Source organism: Solanum lycopersicum, chromosome 10 (genome assembly GCF_036512215.1).
Source record: "Solanum lycopersicum chromosome 10, SLM_r2.1".
Taxonomy (NCBI): domain Eukaryota; kingdom Viridiplantae; phylum Streptophyta; class Magnoliopsida; order Solanales; family Solanaceae; genus Solanum; species Solanum lycopersicum.
The window spans coordinates 19,728,283-19,750,322 of NC_090809.1; the positions used below are offsets into that span (position 1 = coordinate 19,728,283).

The following is a 22,040-nucleotide window of genomic DNA, read 5'->3' on the forward strand; positions in this document are numbered from 1 at the left end:
ATAAGTCTTAATTATTGAGTGTAGGTGACAATTATTTAATTAATGATTAAGGATTGTGGAGTTGCCCTCAAGTTTATAAGTTGACATTTTGGTTCATTGAATTAAATGAGGGGTAAAAGGGTAAAATGACTAAAACATAATTTAACTAATTTTGCTGCAAATCAAAACTGGGAGAAGCCACCAGCTAGCTGTATTAAAAGGATAAATAACCCCCCTCCCTCGTCATATTCCTCCTCCTCCTCTTCTTCTGTTGCTTCGTTCTTGCGTGCTTTCTTGCTTTTCTTCCCGTTCTCTTTATCTTCTTCTTCTTTTCGTACATTGTTGGTCTTCGCTGCTAGTCTTTGAAGTTTCTTCTTCTTCTTCTTCTTCTTCTTCTTCTTCTTCTTCTTCTTCTTTTCTTCTACTTGAATCAGACTTAACTAATTTAATTAGTGGATCAGATTTCGTTTTGAAACAATTGAAATTATTTCATAAGTGATTGGGGTCACACACCATTGTTTTGATAAGTAAAATTAATAGCTCCTTGAAATCATTGATAATCATTTGGGTACCTGCAATTTTTTCAATAATTTGCATTCGCGTTTTGGACCAATGACTATATGTTGTAACAATTGACTATTGGAACAAATTATAGTCATATGTAGCAATAACATATAGGTTACTTCAATAGCAACAAAATAGACATATTCCAACATATAATTTACACAAGCTGTAACATATAACTTAGACATGTAGCAACATATGACTTACATGTCACAACTGACGTGCTAGTTATATAACACCCTTGTAAATTATTGTTTCAAGTGTCATATCATATTTTTATTGCTTAATTATGATTTAAATTCTAAAATTTGGTCCATTTTGACATTTTCATTCCTAAATCGATTAATTTATCGATTAAGTCATCCTTGAAGTGACATATGTGACAACATATGATTGTTTTATTGAAAAAATTGCAACATACATGTCATTTGTGGCAACATATGTATATCATAAAATGATCTTTTGGGGGTTAATTCAATTAATTGTCACCTAATTCAACATGTAACACTAATATATAGTCCTACAAGATGTCCAAGTACAAAATTTTGATCTAATACAACAACCTTCATCAATTCTATCAATTATTTTTACAAAAATTATCATATCACTAGTTCATCATACAATAATCAAGTAACTCCATATGATAGTTATATAACACTCTTGTAAATCGTTTTTCTAAGTGTTATAACATACTTTTATTTCATAATTATTGTTCAAGTACTAAAATTTGGTCCAATTTGACATTTTTTTAATTCTAATTGCTTAATTTATTGATTAAGATATCATTGAAATAACATGTGTGGCAACATATGATGTTATGTTGAAAAAATTGCAACAAACATATCATATGTGGCAACATATGTATATCATAAAATGGTCTTTGGGGGTTAATTCAATTAAATTGTCACCTAATATAACACGTACACTAATATATAGTCCTACAACATGTTTAAGTACAAAATTACAGTCTAATATAACAACGTTCATCAATTCTATCAATTATTTTTACAGAGACTATCGTACCACTAGTTCATCATACAATGACAAAGTAACTCCATATGATTGTTATATAACACCCTTGTAAATCATTATTCCAAGTGTTATAGCATTTTTTATTGCTTAATTATGGTCCAAAGTATTAGAATTTGGTCCAATTTGGTATTTTCCATTCCTAAATCATTCAATTTATCGATTAACCCATTTTTAAAGTGACATATGTGGCAACATATGCACGTTCTGGTCGAAAAATTGCAACAAAGATGTCACATGTGACAACAATGTATCATAAAATGGTCTTTGGGGGGTTAAAATCATTTAAATTGTCATGTAATTCAACATGTAACACTAATATATAGTCATACAACATGTCTAAGTATAAAAATATGATCTAATACAACAACTTTCATCAATTTTATCAATTATTTTTACAAAGACTAATACGACTAGTTCATCATACAATGACTTAGTAACTCCATATTACAGTTATATAACATCTTTGTAAATCATTGTTTCAAGTGTTATAACATATTTTTGTTGTTTAATTATGATCCAAAATAATAAAATTATGTGCATTTTGATATTTTGTCATTCTAAATCGATCAATTTATTGATTAAGTCATCCTTGAAGTGACATATGTGGCAACATATGCACGTTCTGTTGAAAAAATTGCAACAGATATGTCATATGTGGAAACATATGTATATCGTAAAATGTGTCTTTGGGGATAAATTTAATTAAATTGTCACCTAATTCAACATGTAACGCTAATATATAGTCATACAACATGTCTAAGTATAAGAACATGGTCAAATAAACCAACTTTCATCAATTTTATTAATTATTTTTACAAAGACTAATACGACTAGTTCATCATACAATGACTAAGTAACTTCATATGACAGTTGTATAACACCTTTTTAAATCGTTGTTTCAAGTGTTATAACATATTTTTGTTGTTTAATTATGATCCAAAACACTAAAATTCAGTTCAGTTTGATATTTTGTCATTCTAAATCGATCAATTTATCGATTAAGTCATCCTTGAAGTGACATATGTGGCAACATATGCATGTTCTGGTGGAAAAATTATAACAGATATGTCAGATGTGGAAACATATATATATCGTAAAATGTGTCTTTTGGGGTAAATTCAATTAAATTGTCACCTAATTCAACATGTAACACTAATATATAGTCCTACAAAATGTCTAAGTGCAAAATTATGGTCTTAAACAACTGCCTTAATCTATTCTATCAATTATTTCTACAAAAACTATCATATCACTAGTTCATCATACAATGACCAAGTAATTTCATTACTCTTGTAAATCGTTGTTTCAAGTATTATAGCATATTTTTATTGCTTAATTATGGTTCAATGTATTAAAATTTGGTCCAATTTGACATTTTTCATTCATAAATCACTCAATTTATCGATTAACCCATCCTTGAAGCGTCATCTATGGCAACATATGCAAGTTCTGTTGGAAAAATTGTAACTTATATGTCATATGTGGAAGCATATATCCTATCTATTGGGGCACAGGCAGATAATTTTGTGGTGTTTATTAGAGTAGAGGTTATAAATATTGCCACAGACATTACATTTCTTCATTTCAATCATAATTGACAGGTATTCAAACAAAAAATAATAATAGTAATTATAATCATTAATATTAATATTATCAGCAAAATGAACAATTGCTGACAATGTAATGTTTCTTATGTGACATATGTAACCACATAAGTTCTTTCTATGACATATGTTGCTACATATATTCTTTCTGTTGGGGCACATGCATATAATTTTGTGATATTTATTACAACAGAGGTTATATATGTTGCCACAAACAACACATTTCATTCTTTCCATCATAATTGACATTTGTTCCAACAAAATAAAAATAATCATTAATACTAATATTATCAGCAAAAATGAACACTTCCCCAATTGTTTTATATAACTTATTAACAAAAAGGTAATTCACAATAGTATACATAACCATCAATCTAATCAATGATGGTATCACAACATTTTTATCGAACTTTGCTTTTTTAGGTCTAGGCCTCTGTGAGTCTTCATTATTACCAACTTACCCACTCTGAACCTTTAAAATCTCATAATTCCATTGGATTGAAATATATCTCATGAGAAGAGTTTCAGAACTAATTTCATAAGATAGAACTTGAAGTCCATCACTCAAAAACTTAGTGTATGCAACAATTAAAAGTCCACAATCTTTGCATGATATATTAGCAATTAGAAAATATAATAACTTTCTTCCCTTTCTCTTTCGCTTTCTTTTTCACTTTCTCCTTCTCCTCTCCTTCTTCTTCTCCTCCTCCTGTTTCTCCTCCTTCTTCTTCTCCTTCTCCTTCTCCTTACTTTTTGGATTTGAGTGTGATACTGGAGCAGTAGTCAATGATTTTTTTCTTTCACTAATTATAGATAGTGATTGGTTGATAGAATTTTATTCAACCTCCTATACTTCAAAGGTTGTAAAATCTTCTTGGATGTATGGACATCAATATCATAAGTCATTTCTGTAAAATAATCAGTGAGTTCTTTAACATGACTAATAAAATAATCATGTTGCTGCTCACATTCATCGTATAGATAAAAAGAACATTTGATGTTAGAAGAGGAAATAACAACAATAAAAGATCGTGTTATTGTCATGGATTAAACTTCTTGTATCATTTCATCTACAAGGTAAATAAAAAAAAGACCGAGAGTTTACTATTCATTACTAAATAATAATAACATTATGTTGCCACAGATGGATAGTCTGTTGCCACAAATTAACATTATGTTGCTACAGATGTTCCTACTATTACCACACATGAATTTTTTATTGCCACATATAAATTTTATGTTGCCACAGATGTACCTACTGTTTCCACAAATGAATTTTCTGTTGCCACAGATCACCATTTTGTTGCCCCAAAGCATAGGTGTAATGTTCCAACATATGACAACTCTGTTGGAATATGCACCAATATATCACTAAAATGTGACAATATATGATACATCTTTCAAAAATGAAATATATGTTGGACAACTGAACAAGACTATATTTCTAAAATCATATAAACAAAATGGCCATAAAAAGAACAATAAAAGCAACAAAAAATGACTTTTCACTTAATGTTAACAATGCATATACATTTCCTCAAAATAAGAATTTTTTGTGTTGGTTGATTTTCCTTCAAAAATAATAAATAATAGGTATTATTACATCATTATTCAATTTTCACATCTATAGAACGATTTATTGTTCATTAATCCAAGAAAGAAACTTTGTATTGTTCGAAAACTGTTAAATTTCTTAAAAAAAAATAACTTACCCATTTTAAAACGAACATGATTTCAGTTCAGAAAGAGGATAGAGTCACGACCAAAGATAAGGCGGAAAATATGGAGATAGTCGGAGAGGAAGATTATGAAGATAGTCATATTTTCGAATTTCTAAGAAAGAAGAAGAACAAAAGAGAGAATGTTGGGAAAAGAAGAACAAAATAATTTTATTTATTTTTAATGGTTTGTATTGAATTATAAAAGTTCAAAAATAAAGTGTTTTTTTATATTTTATAAAAGATTAGAAATTTTTGAAAATATTGATTTGGTCCCAGATTTACTTGATTACATTTTAAAAAGGATTTGACCATCTCTTGGTCAATCTTTCACCAAAAATCAAACCAAGAAATACTTGACACCTTTCTTTTGCTTAAGTCATCAGCAACCTCTTAAAGTTGTCTGTATAGTTCACTGAGACACCCCAACTATGAGTAGTACCTATTGAACACTTTTACCTATTCAAAAATCATTCCTATTAGACATTTTTTTTTATAATTATATAAAAATGTGAAGAGTGTGTGATAAACTTGTGGTGACATGGCAAAATGACTAATTAAAAAATAACATTTGACATTGGCCCCCGAAAATTATAAAAAAAAAACACATTTAATATCTAATTTTTAAAAAAAAGAAAAGAAAAAATGAAAATGTCAACCTATTCTACCCCACCTTACCTCACCTAACCCCAACCCCCTTTAATCTTCATCTTCATCTTCTTCCCCAAAACACATTCTTTCTCAAATTACAAAATCTTATTCTTTTCCAATAACTTCAAGATTAATTTTTTTAATATATATATATATATATATATATATATATATATATATATATATATATATGTTTCATACTAAGAGTGAAGAAGAAAGAAAATTTTGTTGGCGGTTATTCAACTCTACATCGATGACATTGATAGCTCCAAAATTATTTCTTTTAAATTTTTTGATAAATTTAATGAACACATATGAATTTGAGTAAAAATCTTTGTTCGAAAATTGTGATAAATAAATATCAGCTAACTTTTTTTATACGTAAAGATCATTTATCATCTTTCATCTTCTTCATATTCGTTCCTTATTTTTATGAGTTTTGAAATAAATCATACGAAGACTTTCTTTTAAATCAGAATCTTCATAGTTAATTTTCTTTATATTCATATTTGGAAGATATAAATTTTTTGTATATAAAAATTATAATAATAATATTGGAGCTAAAATGAAGAAAGTTTTGTAAACTAAATTTTGAAGAAGATGATAGGTAGGGTGGGGTGCTTTCCTTTTTTGAAAAAAGTGTAACTAAAAGAAGAAAAATATTTTTTAAGTTAATTATAATGCCAAGTGTCAATAAAAGAAGAAAAAAATTATATATAAAAAAGACATTGTTTAAAGTTCACGCGCTTCAGGAAAGTGCAATACACATTTTTTGCCGTATCAGCATTTTGTGTCTAATAGGTACATGTTTTGAACAATTTAGGTGTTAAATAAGTACACGTCTTAGTTGAGATGTCTTAGTGAATTATGCGGTCAATTTTAAGGGGCAGTCGATGACTTATAATTTTCTCATGACATTCTACAAGATTGTTATAGGACATCATCCAGAATTGCAAAGGGGATGCTACTCTCCAGGATTTGATCTAACCATTGGAACAACCTGTCCATAAAGTAAAGGGGTACACTTTTATTCAGCAGATGACTTTGTAGACAACACTTCAACAAGTCTGATTATGTAAATATATCACAGTAGCATTATGCCATTAACTGGTAAGGAGCAAGACCACATTTAGCAGTATTTGAGCGCACATCACGAGAATTTATTCTTCATTTGTGTCCTTTCTGAGACCACATATAAAATAACAAAAAAACATTGTATCTTTGAAAATTTTTAGGCTTAAGTCATATACCGCCCCTCAAAGTTGTACGCATAATTCACTTAGACACCTCAACTAAGACTTGTACCTATTGAACACCTAAATTGTTCAAAACATGTACCTATTAGACACAAAATGTTGATATGGCAAAAAATGTGTATTACACTTCCCTGAAGTGCGTAAAAAGACTTAAAATAGTGTCTTTTTTATTTATTTTTTACATTTTTTCTTCTTTTATTGACACTTGGCATTATAATTAACTTAAAAATATTTTCTTCTTTATTTACACTTTTTTCAAAAAAGAAAACACCCCACTTCCTATCTATCATCTTCATTATAATTTAGTTTACAAAATTTTCTTCATTTTAGCTCCAACACTGTTTTTTTTTCATTTTTTATATACAAAAAATTTATATCTTCCAAATATGAAGATAAATGAAAATCAACTATAAAGATTCAGATTTGATAGAAAGTCTTCGTATGATTTATTTCAAATCTCGTAAAAACAAGGAACAAGTATGAAGAAGATGAAAAAAGATAAATGATTTTTACGTATAAAATAGTTAGCCGATATTTATTTATCACAATTTTCGAACAAAGATTTTTATCAAATTCATATGTGGTCATTAAATTTATCGAAAATGATATAAACAAATTAGAAAGAAATAATTTTGGAGCTATCAATTTCATTTTGCCATCGATGTAGAGTTGAATAACCGCCAAAAAAAGTTTCTTTCTTCTTCGCTCTTAGTATGAAAAAAAAATCTTGAAGTTATTTGTAAAGAATTAGATTTTGTAATTTGAGAAAGAATGTGTTTTGGGGAAGAAGATAAAGATGAACGGGGGTTGGAGTGGGGTGGGGTAAGGTGGGGTAGAATAAATTGATATTTTCATTTTTCTTTTTCTTTTTTAAAAATTTAGATATTAAATGTGTGTTTTTTTATAATTTTTGGGCCCAATGTCAAATGTTATTTTTTATTAAGTTATGTTGCCACGTCACCGTAAGTGTATCACACACTCTTCACATTTTTTGTTGATTATCAAAAAATGTCTAGTAGAAACGATTATTATATAGATAAAAGTGTTCAATTGGTAATAGTATTAGTTGAAGTGTCTAAGTAAATTATGCGGATAAATTTAAAGAGTTACTAATGACTTAAGCCAAAATTTAATGATGCATAAGGTACGCCAATTCATATTTGTATGAAGCATCATTTGATTGATAAGTGGACATGGTTGAGACCCACCTACCAGCATCTTTAAGTCCCCTTGGCATTTTTTTTTTTGCTTGATGCCTCATCCTATGTATTTTTTGGTTCTACATTTTTTTGTAATAAATGTTTTTCCGTTCTTAGTGTATACTATTTCTGAATAATTTTTTCTTATCCTCCTATAAAGAAATGGGAATTATGGGACGAACATAGCATCTAAGACTTGTACTTCATGCTGGAAATATGGTGGGACAAGCAAGGGTAATTTTGTTATCAGAAACTATTTACTTTATTGTAATGTACGTGTCTCTGGAAATGGCCCTGGAACTTCCACGTTGCTATTCATTCCCCATTATATCAATGTAACAAGCACAAATATACAGTTGAGTGCTCTTCGTTTTTCACAATTTTATCCGAACCTTTTATCTAAGGTACAATTGTGATACTACATTAGTATATGCATACACATACATTTTCAAGGATTGTCGTTAATTTATTCGGATGAGTTCGAAAGTGATATTCTGATGGTAGGAGAGGGATTACAGAGGGAAAAAATAAGGGAAAAGGTGAATCTACGTCTATGAACTCCATAGAATCATGATGGATATTTTAGGATGATCTATAAATGAGGGTGATGAATCAACTTCGCAAATGGTTGAATTGTGCTCAACAGTTATTAAGTAACTCAAGTAACCAGTCTTTTCTATTGTTGTGGAAGTTGTATGAATTGAAGGTACAAATTTTTATTTTCACTTTCTTCTGTTATTTTGTATATGAAATATGGATCTTTTTGAAAACAGAACTTTCACTAGATTATAATGGAGATTGTATTGAATTTTTACGCTTTTGAAACAATTGAACTTTTGAAATTTAAATTTTCCTTATTTTCTTCCTTGAATTTCCATATTCTTCGCTTGAAAGGTTACAAGGAAATATCAAAATGGAACTTCTGCCAGAGGTAAGTTAGAGGTGTTAGCTTAAGTAACATAAGTTCTTATATTTCACTATGTGGAAAAATCATTGTATTAGTTGATTTCAGTTTTAATATCATCATCCATGTAGATGCATCTTCTTAATGTTTTCTTCGGTCATTCCTCTCAATTTTTTAGAAGGAAAAGTAGAATGATTTAATAATAGGGGATGAAAAAATCATGAAAAAGGATGATAATAAAAGATCATAGACAAAACACTAGGAAGAGGGGCTTCCGAAGGGCACTAAAGATACAAAATGGATGATCATATGTTTTGTTCACATTGAAATGGGGTATCCAATTTATAAGATTGACAATCTATTTTGAAGTTAAGGTTCCATGTCGTTGTACTAGGACATGCTCGGATACACAAATGGTCGAATGGACATTACTACGAAAGTTTTACCATGTGCAGCTCTAATAATGTCCTATGAACATCGTCATTTTATTTTAAATCTATAGGGATAAATTAGTTGTACTTCTTTCTGCATCATAAAGTCATGTGTAGTTGATTAATACAAGTGTCTTTCCATTTAACCTCAGTCCAATCTTCTCTCAAGTATTTTAGATTGTTATGTGATTTTGGAACTTTTTATTTCTTATTGTTCTTTAATTCAAACTTGATTACCTTTTTCATCTATAATCTAAAAAATCATTTGATGCGGTACCTTTTTTCATTCTGTTAATATTTTTCTACCTTATTTCTTTGGTTACTAAACTTTATTTGTCGTTAATCTCCATTTGCTGGGGTATATGTTAGTTTTTAGTCCTGTTGTGAATACTCAAATTATTTTCTTTTTGAAGTTGAAAATCCCAATTGAAGTTGGTCAAAATATAGAGAAATCACAAAAAGAGCTTTTATTCTTGGCTTGTGATCAACTGTGATGTTTCGCGGAGCTTTCAAGGTTATTTCCTTACTATTTTCTCCCTTCACAATATACTGAGTGAATTTACTGGTCACGTAATGTGTACGTCTTCAAATTATTTTTCATTGATTGTATCATATACTTTTTTGGATTTGCTACCTAAGTTGAACAAACTTTTCATTTTTGCAGGCGAACCTGTCTATACATGACTCTGGTGCGGGTGCGGGGTACGTCTCGAATTCAGTCAATCCAATCCGTATACTTTTACCGAAACCAAGAAAAGATTGGGAAAGAAAAAATCAATTTCTGACGATGTAAAGAGTACAAAGCTTTAAAAAGTACAGAGAAGAGAGAAGATAAGAATAGAAGAAGAGAAAATCAATTTTCGGGTACAACGCCAAAAAATTGAGGACTACAGAGAACTGAAAAGAGAAGAAGAGTTCTTTTCTTGAAAGTTGAAACAAGTAAAAGAATTATATATTTTTCTTCAAAGTTGAAACAAGTAAAAAGAAATATACATACCTAGACTTTTTTTAATCTCTCTTGAAAAGTACATACTCTTTACTTTTTCTTGAAAAGGTACATTGACTTTTCTTAAATAAGTACATCGTCTGCCGCCAGAGTCAGGGTTTTTTCTTTTTAAAAAAATAAGTGTAGTTTCATTTAGTACTTAGTATATATATTAAAGTGTGTTAGTACTCATACGTATACTCAATGGTATTACATAAAATTAGATGAATGAATTAATAAAATTCATACCATTAAATTATACTATAAGTTATATTAAAATTTCCTTTCTAAATAGATATTATATTGGAAACAACTTTTTACCTTATATAGATCAAAGGTAAGGTATTTATACATTTTACATCTACAAATTTTATGGTAAAAAATATTAAATATATAATTATTATTTTGTTAAATTTTTAAATATATATTTATCATTTTGTTAAAATTCAAATTTTAACACGTAATGTATAGATTTTTAATCCACGCAAACTAGACGTTATAAGCTATAAGATTAAGAAGTAGAATATCTTCATAACTATATTTTTATAATATTGAAATATTTTAGCCGTATCCCCACACCCATATCCATACTCGGATTCACACCCGCAAATCTTAAAATTTTGATTTCACCGAATTCGACTTTCCAATTCAAATCCATCTCGAATAACAGTACTGAGTCGGAGCAACTTAGTTTTCTAGTTAATGAAACATGAAAGAAATAAAAATTGATCTCTACTATGAAACATATATTCTATTTGTATAGATCATGTGTAAGGTCTTGATAATGTGCATAATTTTAGGTGGCTTAAAGGGTACCTTACATTTTTGACACTTTAGAAGATACCTATATGGGTAATATTAGCAACTTGAATCAGTAGTCAAAACAACATTTATTTTTCTTCCGTCAAATATCTCTCATTTCGTTTATAATCGGTTCAAGTTTGTTTTTGTGCTTTTTTCAAATGTCCTATTCTTTGTTTTGTGGAAGTTCAAAGTTGATGGATTCAAATTTTGTGATTGCATATGGAGGTACGGACTGTTTTTATATGTAAAAGAGAAAAGGCAGAATACAAAATTGTGTTTTCCCAGCTCTTCTTAAAACTACTTTTTCAACACAAATAGTAGTTTAAGTTTATTTCTTTGGTTTTATTAGTACTGCGTAAATTATGGTTCCCAAAAGAAGTAATGAAATTTAGCTTACAATATTACTGATTTTGCAACTTTTTTTAAGACAACTCAAGAATTTATTGTACATTGTCTCAAATGATCTTTCCAAAAGCTGATTTGTAAATGTAAATGATAATTCTGAGTAGCGAGCTGCACCTTCTAAGTTCAGGTGAGAACTATATGATATTCAATATTTTATCGCCAATGACGAATGCAGTCATTTGTTCTTATAATTTAGCATGATAAAATGTACTACAATATCTTAACCTCTATATTGCTTAGCTCAAAACCTAAATAAGTGTTTGTACGTGAATAGAATATCAACTGGCTTATCTATAAATATCCTTGAAGAAAGATCTTTAATTTTTCAATGACTATGAAATTCCCAACCATTTCAGGATAATAGCATGTAAATCACAACTTTGAGATAACCACATTAAACAAGTCATGTGTGACAAGTTCGACCGAGAAAGTATGTAAGGAGTTTCGAACTCTATATCTCTTATTTGGGAGGTTCCCTACAGGCTCATGGTCGAAAGATTGTATCATATAGATTTAAGTTATTTAAATATCAGAAATTGATTCCTGCTACCAATACTTTTAGACCTTAACCTCTACATCCACCACCACCGCATTCACTGCCTCCACATCCAGCACCTCTGTCTCCACATCCACCACCACCACATACTCCGCCTCCACATCCACCACCTCTGCCTCCACAGCTCCCACCTGGGCCACTACACCCATCACTATCACCATTGCCATTACCTTCGCTGTCACATCAACTACTTGTTCCTCCCCAATTTTAAGCACTATCAATAACAGCAGCGGTGAAAATTATTGCAGCAGCAGCACCATGACTAATCAGCCCTCCATCTCTCATTACTGAGTTGTCTATGGGTTTAATTTCTCATTTTTCAACATCGGGATTCGCTTGTAAAGGCTTCGGCGGAGGAGGAGTAGCCGGAGAACCACAATTCACATTCCAAGTCAGCGGGTGATTCTTCTTTTTCTTTTAGCAAAAACAACACGAAACTGCATATGTTTTCATCTTCAAAATTTCAATTAACTTGTTAATTTGGGTTGTACTAAAAATCCTAATTTGTCATGCTTTTATAGCATCAACAATGTCTGTACAACTCGCAATATAAAATTTCTATACAAATGAAATATAAAATATTATTACACCAAATAATTAGAGCTTGCAAACTTGATGTAGGATTTTCCACGGTAGACTATGTGCTCCCTTATCACATCAGAAATGTATAAAGATGTAAGGCTCAGGCACGTTCCTCACAGTTTTTAATTTTGTAGTTGAGTGAAAGAAAAGAAATGAGGTTGTTCCTTTTATTCTTTATGTTGCTTAATTCCATACTCTCTCAATGATAGTTAAGTTTAGACTATAAATTTCAAAAATAAATTTTAAGAAATATTATATCAAGTCAAATAATGTCGTGTAAAATGAAATAGAGGGAAAACTTAACTAGAGCTACTGCCAAAACATTTATAACCAATTGCCCCGTCGTCTCCTCACAGTCCCAAAAATAATTTCTTCGCCGTCTCCTTATTTTATTAGTGTGGACATAAATTAAAATAATATCAAAGTATCTAAAAGAATTTTCTCCATACAAAAAATTATGAACAACCATATTGTTATAAAACATGAATAGCTAGTACAAAGCATACAAAGAAATAATTCACTCCTATTAAATCTAGAGGGGATTTCATGAGTTCAACTTTTAAGATTTTTGTGAAACTGCATCCACGTCTACTTTTAAACTCCCATCCATCACCACAGTCACCGCCTCCAGGTTCTCCTCCTCCTCCATAGGAAGCACTCGTTCCCCCTCCCTTCCATCACCACCACCATCGCCGCCTCCAAGGTTAGGACAGTGGATTAGTTCAGCTGCCTTGACAACTGTTGCAGTATAATAATCTAGAATAACGACTCCATATCTCATTGTTGTATTAACCTTGGGTTGAATTTCACGCTTTTCAACATCGTCATTTTTTTTAAATCTATAGGGATAAATTAGTTGTACTTCTTTCTGCATCATAAAGTCATGTGTAGTTGCTTAATACAAGTGTCTTTCCATTTAACCCCAGTCCAATCTTGTCTCAAGTATTTTAGATTGTTATGTGATTTTGGAACTTTTTATTTCTTATTGTTCTTTAATTCAAACTTGATTACCTTTTTCATCTATAATCTAAAAAATCAGTTTATGCGGTACCTTTTTTCATTATCTAAATATTTTTCTACCTTATTTCTTTGATTACTAAACTTTATTTTTAGTTAATCTCAATTTGCTGGGGTATATGGTAGTTTTTAGTTCTATTAAGAATACTCAAATTATTTTCTTTTTGAAGTTGAAAATTCCAATTGAAGTTGGTGAAAATATAGAGAAATCACAAAAAGAGCTTTTATTCTTTGCTTGTGATCAACTGTGATGTTTCGCGGAGCTTTCCAGGTTATTTCCTTACTATTTTCTCCCTTCTTAATATACTGAGTGAATTTACCGTTCACGTAATGTGTACGTCTTCAAATTATTTTTCATTGATTGTATCATATACTTTTTTGGATTTGCTACCTGAGTTGCACGGACTTTTCATTTTTGCAGGCGAACCTGTCTATACATGACTCTGGTACGGGTGCGGGGTACGTCTCGAATTCAGCCAATCCGATCCGTATACTTTTACCGAAGCCAAGAAAAGATGGGGGAAGAAAAAATCAATTTCCGGCGATGTAAAGAGTACAAAGCTTGAAAATGTACAGAGAAGAGAGAAGAGAAGAATAGAATAAGAGAAAATCAGTTTTCGGCGACAACGCCAGAAAATTGAGGACTACAGAGAACTGAAAAGAGAAGAAGAGTTCTTTTCTTGAAAGTTTAAACAAGTAAAAGAATTATATATTTTTCTTCAAAGTTGAAACAAGTAAGAAATATACATAGCTAGACTTTTTTTAATCTTTCTTGAAAAGTACATGCTCTTTACTTTTTCTTGAAAAGGTACATTGACTTTTCTTAAATAAGTACATCGTCTGCCGCCAGAGTCAGGGTTTTTTCTTTTAAAAAAATAAGTGTAGTTTCATTTAGTACTTAGTATATTTATTAAAGTGTGTTAGTACTCATACGTATACTCAATGGTATTACATAAAATTAGATGAATGAATTAATAAAATTCGTACCATTAAATTATACTATAAGTTATATTAAAATTTCATTTCTAAATAGATATTCTATTGGAAAAAACTTTTTACCTTATATAGATCAAAGATAAGGTATTTATACATTTTACATCTACAAATTTTATTGTAAAAAATATTAAATATATAATTATTATTTTGTTAAATTTTTAAATATATATTTATTATTTTGTTAAAATTTCAAATTTTAACACGTAATGTATAAATTTTTAATCCACGCAAACAAGACGTTATAAGCTATAAGATTAAGAAGTAGAATATCTTAATAACTATATTTTTATAATATTGAAATATTTTATCCGTATCCCCACACCCATATCCATACTCGGATTCACACCCGCAAATCTTAAAATTTTGATTCCACCGAATTCGACTTTCGAATTCAAATCCGTCTCGAATAACAGCACTGAGTCGGAGCAACTTAGTTTTCTACTTAATGAAACATGAAAGAAATAAAAATTGGTCTCTACTATGAAACATATATTCTATTTATATAGATCATGTGTAAAGTCTTGATAATGTGCATAATTTTAGGTGGCTTAAAGGGTACCTTACATTTTTGACACTTAGAAGATACCTCTATGGGTAATATTAGCAACTTGAATCAGTAGTTAAAACAACATTTATTTTTCTTCCGTCAAATATCTCTCATTTAGTTTATAATCGGTTCAAGTTTGTCTTTGTGCTTTTCTCAAATGTCCTATACTTTATTTTGTGGAAGTTCAAAGTTGATGGATTCAAATTTTGTGATTGCATTTGGAGGTACAGACTGTTTTTATATGTAAAAGAGAAAAGGCAGAATACAAAATTGTGTTTTCCCAGCTCTTCTTAAAACTACTTTTTCAACACAAATAGTAGTTTAAGTTTATTTCTTTGGTTTTATTAGTACTGCGTAAATTATGGTTCCCAAAAGAAGTAATGAAATTTAGCTTACAATATTACTGATTTTGCAACTTGTTTTAAGACAACTCAAGAATTTATTGTACATTGTCTCAAATGATCTTTCCAAAAGCTGATTTGTAAATGTAAATGATAATTCTGAGTAGCGAGCTGCACCTTCTAAGTTCAGGTGAGAACTATATGATATTCAATATTTTATCGCGAATGACGAATGCAGTCATTTGTTCTTATAATTTAGCATGATAAAAGGTACTACGATATCTTAACCTCTATATTGCTTAGTTCAAAACCTAAATAAGTGTTTGTACGTGAATAGAATATCAACTGGCTTATCTATAAATATCCTTGAAGAAAGCTCTTTAATTTTTCAATGACTATGAAATTCCCAACTATTTCAGGATAATAGCATGTAAATCACAACTTTGAGATAACCACAGTAAACAAATCATGTGTAACAACTTCGATCGAGAAAGTACGTAAGGAGTTTCGAACTTGATACCTCTTATTTGGGAGGTTCCCTACTCCTCATCAGGCTCATGGTCGAAAGATTGTATCATATAGATTTAAGTTATTTAAATATCAGAAATTGATTCCTGCTACCAATACTTTTAGACCTTAACCTCTACATCCACCACCACCGCATTCACTGCCTCCACATCCAGCACCTCTGTCTCCACATCCACCGCCACTGCCACCTGTGCCACTACACCCATCACTATCACCATTGCCATTACCTTCGCTGTCACATCAACTACATGTTCCTCCCCAATTTTAAGCACTATCAATAACAGCAGCGGTGACAATTATTGCAGCAGCAGCACCAAGACTAACCATCCCGCCATCTCTCATTACTGAGTTGTCCATGCGTTTAATTTCTCCTTTTTCAACATCGGGATTCGCTTGTAGAGGCTTCGGCGGAGGAGGAGTAGCCGGAGAACCACAATTCACATTCCAAGTCAGTGGGTGATTCTTCTTTTTCTTTTAGCAAAAACAACACGAAATTGCATATGTTTTCATCTTCAAAATTTCAATTAACTTGTTAATTTGGGCTGTACTAAAAATCCTAATTTGTCATGCTTTTATAGCATCAACAATGTCAGTACAACTCGCAATATAAAATTTCTATACAAATGAAGAATAAAATATTATTACACAAAATAATTAGAGCTTGGAAACTTGATGTAGGATTTTCCACTGTAGACTTTGTGCTCCCTTATCACATCAGAAATGTATAAAGAGGTAAGGCTCAGGCACGTTCCTCACAGTTTTTAATTTTGTAGTTGAGTGAAAGAAAAGAAATGAGGTTGTTCCTTTTATTCTTTCTGTTGCTTAATTCCATACTCTCTCCATGATAGTTAATTTTAGACTATAAATTTCAAAAATAAATTTTAAGAAATACTGTATCAAATCAAATAATGTCGTGTAAAATGAAATAGAGGGAAAACTCAACTAGAGCTACTGCCAAAACATTTATAACCAATTGCCCCGTCGACTCCTCACAGTCCCAAAAATAATTTCTTCGCCCTGTCCTTATTTTATTAGTGTGGACATAAATTAAAATAATATCAAAGTAACTAAAAGAATTTTCTCCATACGAAAAATTATGAACAATCATATTGTTATAAAACATGAATAGCTAGTACAAAGCATACAAAGAAATAATTCACTCCTTTTAAATCTAGAGGGGATTTCATGAGTTCAACTTTTAAGATTTTTGTGAAACTGCATCCACGTCTACTTTTAAACTCCGCATCCATCACCACAGTCACCGCCTCCAGGTTCTCCTCCTCCTCCATAGGAAGCACTTGTTCCCCCTCCCTTCCATCACCACCACCACCACCGCCTCCATGATTAGGACCGTCGATAAGTTCAGCTGCCCTGACAACTGTTGCAGTATAATAATCTAGAATAACGACTCCATCTCTCATTGTTGTATTAACCTTGGGTTGAATTTCACGCTTTTCAACATGGGGACTCGCTAGTCATTCTATAATTTTTAGTTTTTCGATTTATTTTTTTCTATGAGTTATTTATTTTTACGTAGTAAATAATTTTGTATGATTATTATATACATTTTTAGTTTATTCTGTTAATATTTTTATTAATTCATTCTTATTTATTTATATTATAGTAAATAGTTGTTTGTATTTTATTTTTTCAATTTATAAGATTAAGATAGATGTAAGTAATTTTTTTAATCCTAACAATTAATTTTTTTAAAAGATATAAATAAAATTTGTAAAGTCAAAATTATACTTTTTATTTATAATTCTTTAAGAAGAGTGAAGGAATATAGATAAAAACAATATTTATAAAACTTCTTAGCAAAGATGAACCTTCTTTTTCTTTTTATATGTCACGACCCAAATTTGCATGTCGTGACAGCACCTATGTTCCCAACCAATAGGTAAGCCAACCCAGCATATTAACCCAACTAAAACAACAAATGAGTAAAAAGACTAACACTTAGGAAGAATTTCCAACATTTAGTTCCTTATAAGTACGAAATGCGGAAGCTAAAATATAACACCCCAAGAATTGGTGTCTTAAGTACAAGAGCTTCAAAAATTCGATAAAAGTTTGAAACTAAATAACAAATCTAACATAAGGGATATCCTATCTGAATACTAATAAAAGAATAAATAAAAGATAGAGGGAGGTGTGGGCCACGGAACAGCCAAGCATCTCACCACAACTCCAAGAACTTCAAGCTCGGACTCAATTTGCTCCACGAGATGTACTCCTACTCGGAATCGAATCTGCACCACAAAGAGTGCAACAAGTGTAGTATGAGTATGAAACCACGTGTACCCAGTATGTCTCATTGACCGACAACGAAGAAGTAGTGACGGGAGTTATATAAGAAAATAAATTCTTAAATTATACAAGCATATATATATATATATATATATATATTACACTTACTATTTAAGTTTCATCAAGAAAGAAAATCAACATTAAGTATTTTTCAAACACCAAACGAAATATATAATCATCAAGAATGAATGATGGGATGAAATGCAATGCAATAAGATACCATGCAATGATATGTCTCAGAATACCCAGTACTAACTCAACCGTATATACATGATACTCCTTGGAATTACATCGAGAGTTCATGACCCACGGGGGACTCGCGAGGTCCATATACCGACACGAACGATCTCCACGTGTCTGTGCGGACGATCTCAACGCACCATCATAATATCAAACAATTCCCGCACGGACGCTCTCCACGTGCCCAAAATTATAATCTTAACATCTTACCATCCCCAGCACGGACGATCTCCACGTGCCCATCTTATAATCAATCTTATGTCAATGCATGTATACAATATTATTTCAAAAATTAGGGGATGATGATGCATCTCACTCAATCAATATCGACATAATACACAATCACCTCAATTATCACAACTATATGGTGTAATAAATAAACACAATCACACATAAATTTCAAGTCAATAATATATCAGCTAATGCACAAATGCTTTGGAAATTTTCAAATTACAATCCACATTCTATAGAAGTAACTTTCCGTTTTATAACATCGATACTCGTACCAATGCCCGTCACACCATTAATATGAGACCCCCATCTTTCGCCCTTACCCCTTTGTCTATTTTCATTTTTTAATCTTTAATTAGGAAAACGTCCTTCAACAAGTCTAAAAGTCTTAACATACCTCAAGTGTCGAGCTCGTGTCACGAATCCTCAAGATAGTTCCTTCCCCTTTCGTTAAGTTTTGGAATGTTCACGATCTACCAATGATGCAATATTCATAAGTAAGCGAGTTTGTGGACATTCAAATTATTATAGGTATATCATAGACCCTAAACTCACTCATATCTCTAATCAAACGCCAAATCTTGATATAATTTATGTCAATTTGTCAAATTTCAAGCCAAGAACTTAACTGTAATCTCTCCAAATAACCTAAAAATTTAATGTTAAATCATATAATATACACCTAATAATTAATTACCTATCTCAATATATCAAAATTTAGTATCTTAATTTGATAAATAAAATGAGAACTAATTTCCACCATTACAGATCCTTGGAACGTGACCATTCTTTTTCCTCAAACCATTATGCAAATTGTCCACTTTTTTTTTTAATATCATTACCACTGCCAATCATTGGCATATGATTGCAAACTGATTGGCATCCCACTACTTTCCCTAACATTGCAGCCATGCAACTTTTCCAATTTCGAATCTTTTCTTCCTTTTTTTTTCTTAAAGAAAATCTTTACTACACTTGACATGACCTTACTATATACACATTACTAGATTAACAGTAACTTTATGTTTTACTAATAACAAGGATGTCATATGCTTCAACTGTAAAAGCAAGAAGACAAAATAACAATTTTCTATTACCACTCATGAAACCAACAATTCATCATTCCCCATCTAATAATTTAATAACAATACTCATATACAAAACGATTTCATGTGAACCCACATGAATGAAAAACTTATCAAAATGTCTTACCTTTAGTGGTCTCCCTTCGTATGATGCCGCCACCAATTTTTTTTTACACGCTGATCTCTTATTTTCTTCCTTTTCTAAATAAGAGTCTATTAACCGTGAAACCCAATTAACCTATTATCTTATTATTTATTTAATAAAAGTTTCATCAATAGGGTACTCATAGTTATCTAATAGTTTAAAAATACCCCTTTAAACTTTCAAAAGGAGTCAAACTAGTCCTAGTTCTCAAAATGACCTAGCGGGTCGTTACATCATCTACCACTTAAACAAACGTTCGTCTTCGAATGGGAAAAGAAAAGAGCTAACCTGAATGCTCAAAAAGATGAGGATATTTACTCCTCATGTCTGACTCTGTCTCCCATGTAGCCTCCTCTACTGGACGATGCTTCCACTGAACCTTTACTGAAGCAATCTCCTTGGACCTTAGCTTCCTAATTTGCATATCCAAAATGCTGATCAGCTCTTCCTCAAAAGTAAAATTCTGATCAAGTAACACTGAATCCCATTGAATCACAGGATCACCACCCTGATGATACTTCTTAAGCATGGAAATATGAAATACAGGATGAACACCTGACAAACCAGGTGGCAAAGCCAACTGACACGCCACCTCACCAATACGCTCAACAATCTCGAAAGGACCAATATACCTTGGGCTCAACTTGCCATTCTTTACAAACCTCATCACACCCTTCATGGGTGAAACGTTCAATAAAACTCTCTCTCCAACCATAAACTCTAAATCACGAATCTTTCGATCTGCATAACTCTTTTGTCTACTCTGAGCCATGAGAAGTCTATCTTGGATCAACTTGACCTTGTCCAAGGACTCCCTCAACAAATCTGTACCCCATGGTCTAACCTCAAATGCATCAAACCAGCCAATTGGAGATCGACATCTCCTGCCATATAGAGCTCAAATGGTGCCATCTCAATGCTCGAGTAATAACTATTATTGTAAGCAAACTCCGCTAGAGGCAAGAACTGGTCCCACTGACCACCAAAGTCAATCACACACGCTCGCAACATATCCTCAAGAACCTGAATAGTCCGCTCAGATTGACCATCAGTCTGAGGGTGAAAGGTTGTACTAAGATCTATCCGAGTGCCCAACTCTTTCTGCATAGACCGCCAAAAATGAGATGTAAATTGGGTGTCGTGATATGAAATAATTGATATAGGAACCCCATGCAAACGAACTATCTTTTGAATATAGATCTTGGCTAACTTCTCTGAGTTATAGGTAGTCTGAACTGGGACAAAGTGTGCAGACTTAGTCAGTCGATCCACGATGACCCATATAGCATCAAACTTACCCAAGTACATGGCAACCCTACCACAAAGTCCATAGCAATGCGCTCCCACTTCCACTCAGGTATGGGCATCCTCTGAGTCATACCTCTAGGCTTTTGGTGTTCATACTTCACTTTCTGACAATTCAAACATCGAGATACAAAATCTACTATGTCCCTCTTCATACGACACTACCAATAGTGTTGCTTCAAGTCACAATACGTCTTAGTATCCCCTGGATGAATAGAGTACCTCGAACTATGAGCCTCCTCCATGATCAATCTAGTCAAATCACCTGTACGAGGAACACATATACGCCCCTTAATCCTCAAAACTCCCTCACTATCAAGAATTGCTGCCTTGGCTTCTCCATTTAAGACCTTGTCCCTAATCATACATAAATCACCATCATCAAACTGTTGAGCCCGAATCTGCTCCAACAAGGATGACCTAGCCTCCATATAAGCCAACACCTTACCAGATTCTGAAATATCAAGTCTCACAAAGCTATTGGCCAGGGATTGGACATCCCTTGCTAAAGGACGCTCGCCAACCTGTAACATGGCTAGACTACCCATACTTACCGCCTTCCGACTCAAGGCATCTGCTACAACATTTGCTTTGCCTGGGTGATAAAGAATAGTCATATCGTAGT

The 22,040-nt window shown here is 31.6% G+C and overlaps 1 protein-coding gene and 1 long non-coding RNA gene across 2 annotated transcripts; one reads left to right on the forward strand and one right to left on the reverse strand.

Moving 5' to 3' along the window:
* The first annotated feature begins 9,640 nt into the window (after positions 1-9,640).
* On the forward strand, positions 9,641-10,363 carry LOC112940109 (uncharacterized). Its single transcript, XR_003243954.2, has 2 exons — positions 9,641-9,852; positions 10,003-10,363. It is a non-coding gene; the product is annotated as an uncharacterized lncRNA (long non-coding RNA).
* A 9,571-nt stretch (positions 10,364-19,934) lies between these two features.
* On the reverse strand, positions 19,935-20,882 carry LOC138338739 (uncharacterized). The gene is made up of 2 exons (XM_069289827.1): positions 20,443-20,882; positions 19,935-19,938 (listed from the first exon to the last, which is right to left on the reverse strand). Exons 1-2 carry the CDS (start codon positions 20,880-20,882, stop codon positions 19,935-19,937), a joined length of 444 nt encoding a protein of 147 aa, XP_069145928.1.
* Between the last annotated feature and the right edge of the window lie 1,158 nt (positions 20,883-22,040).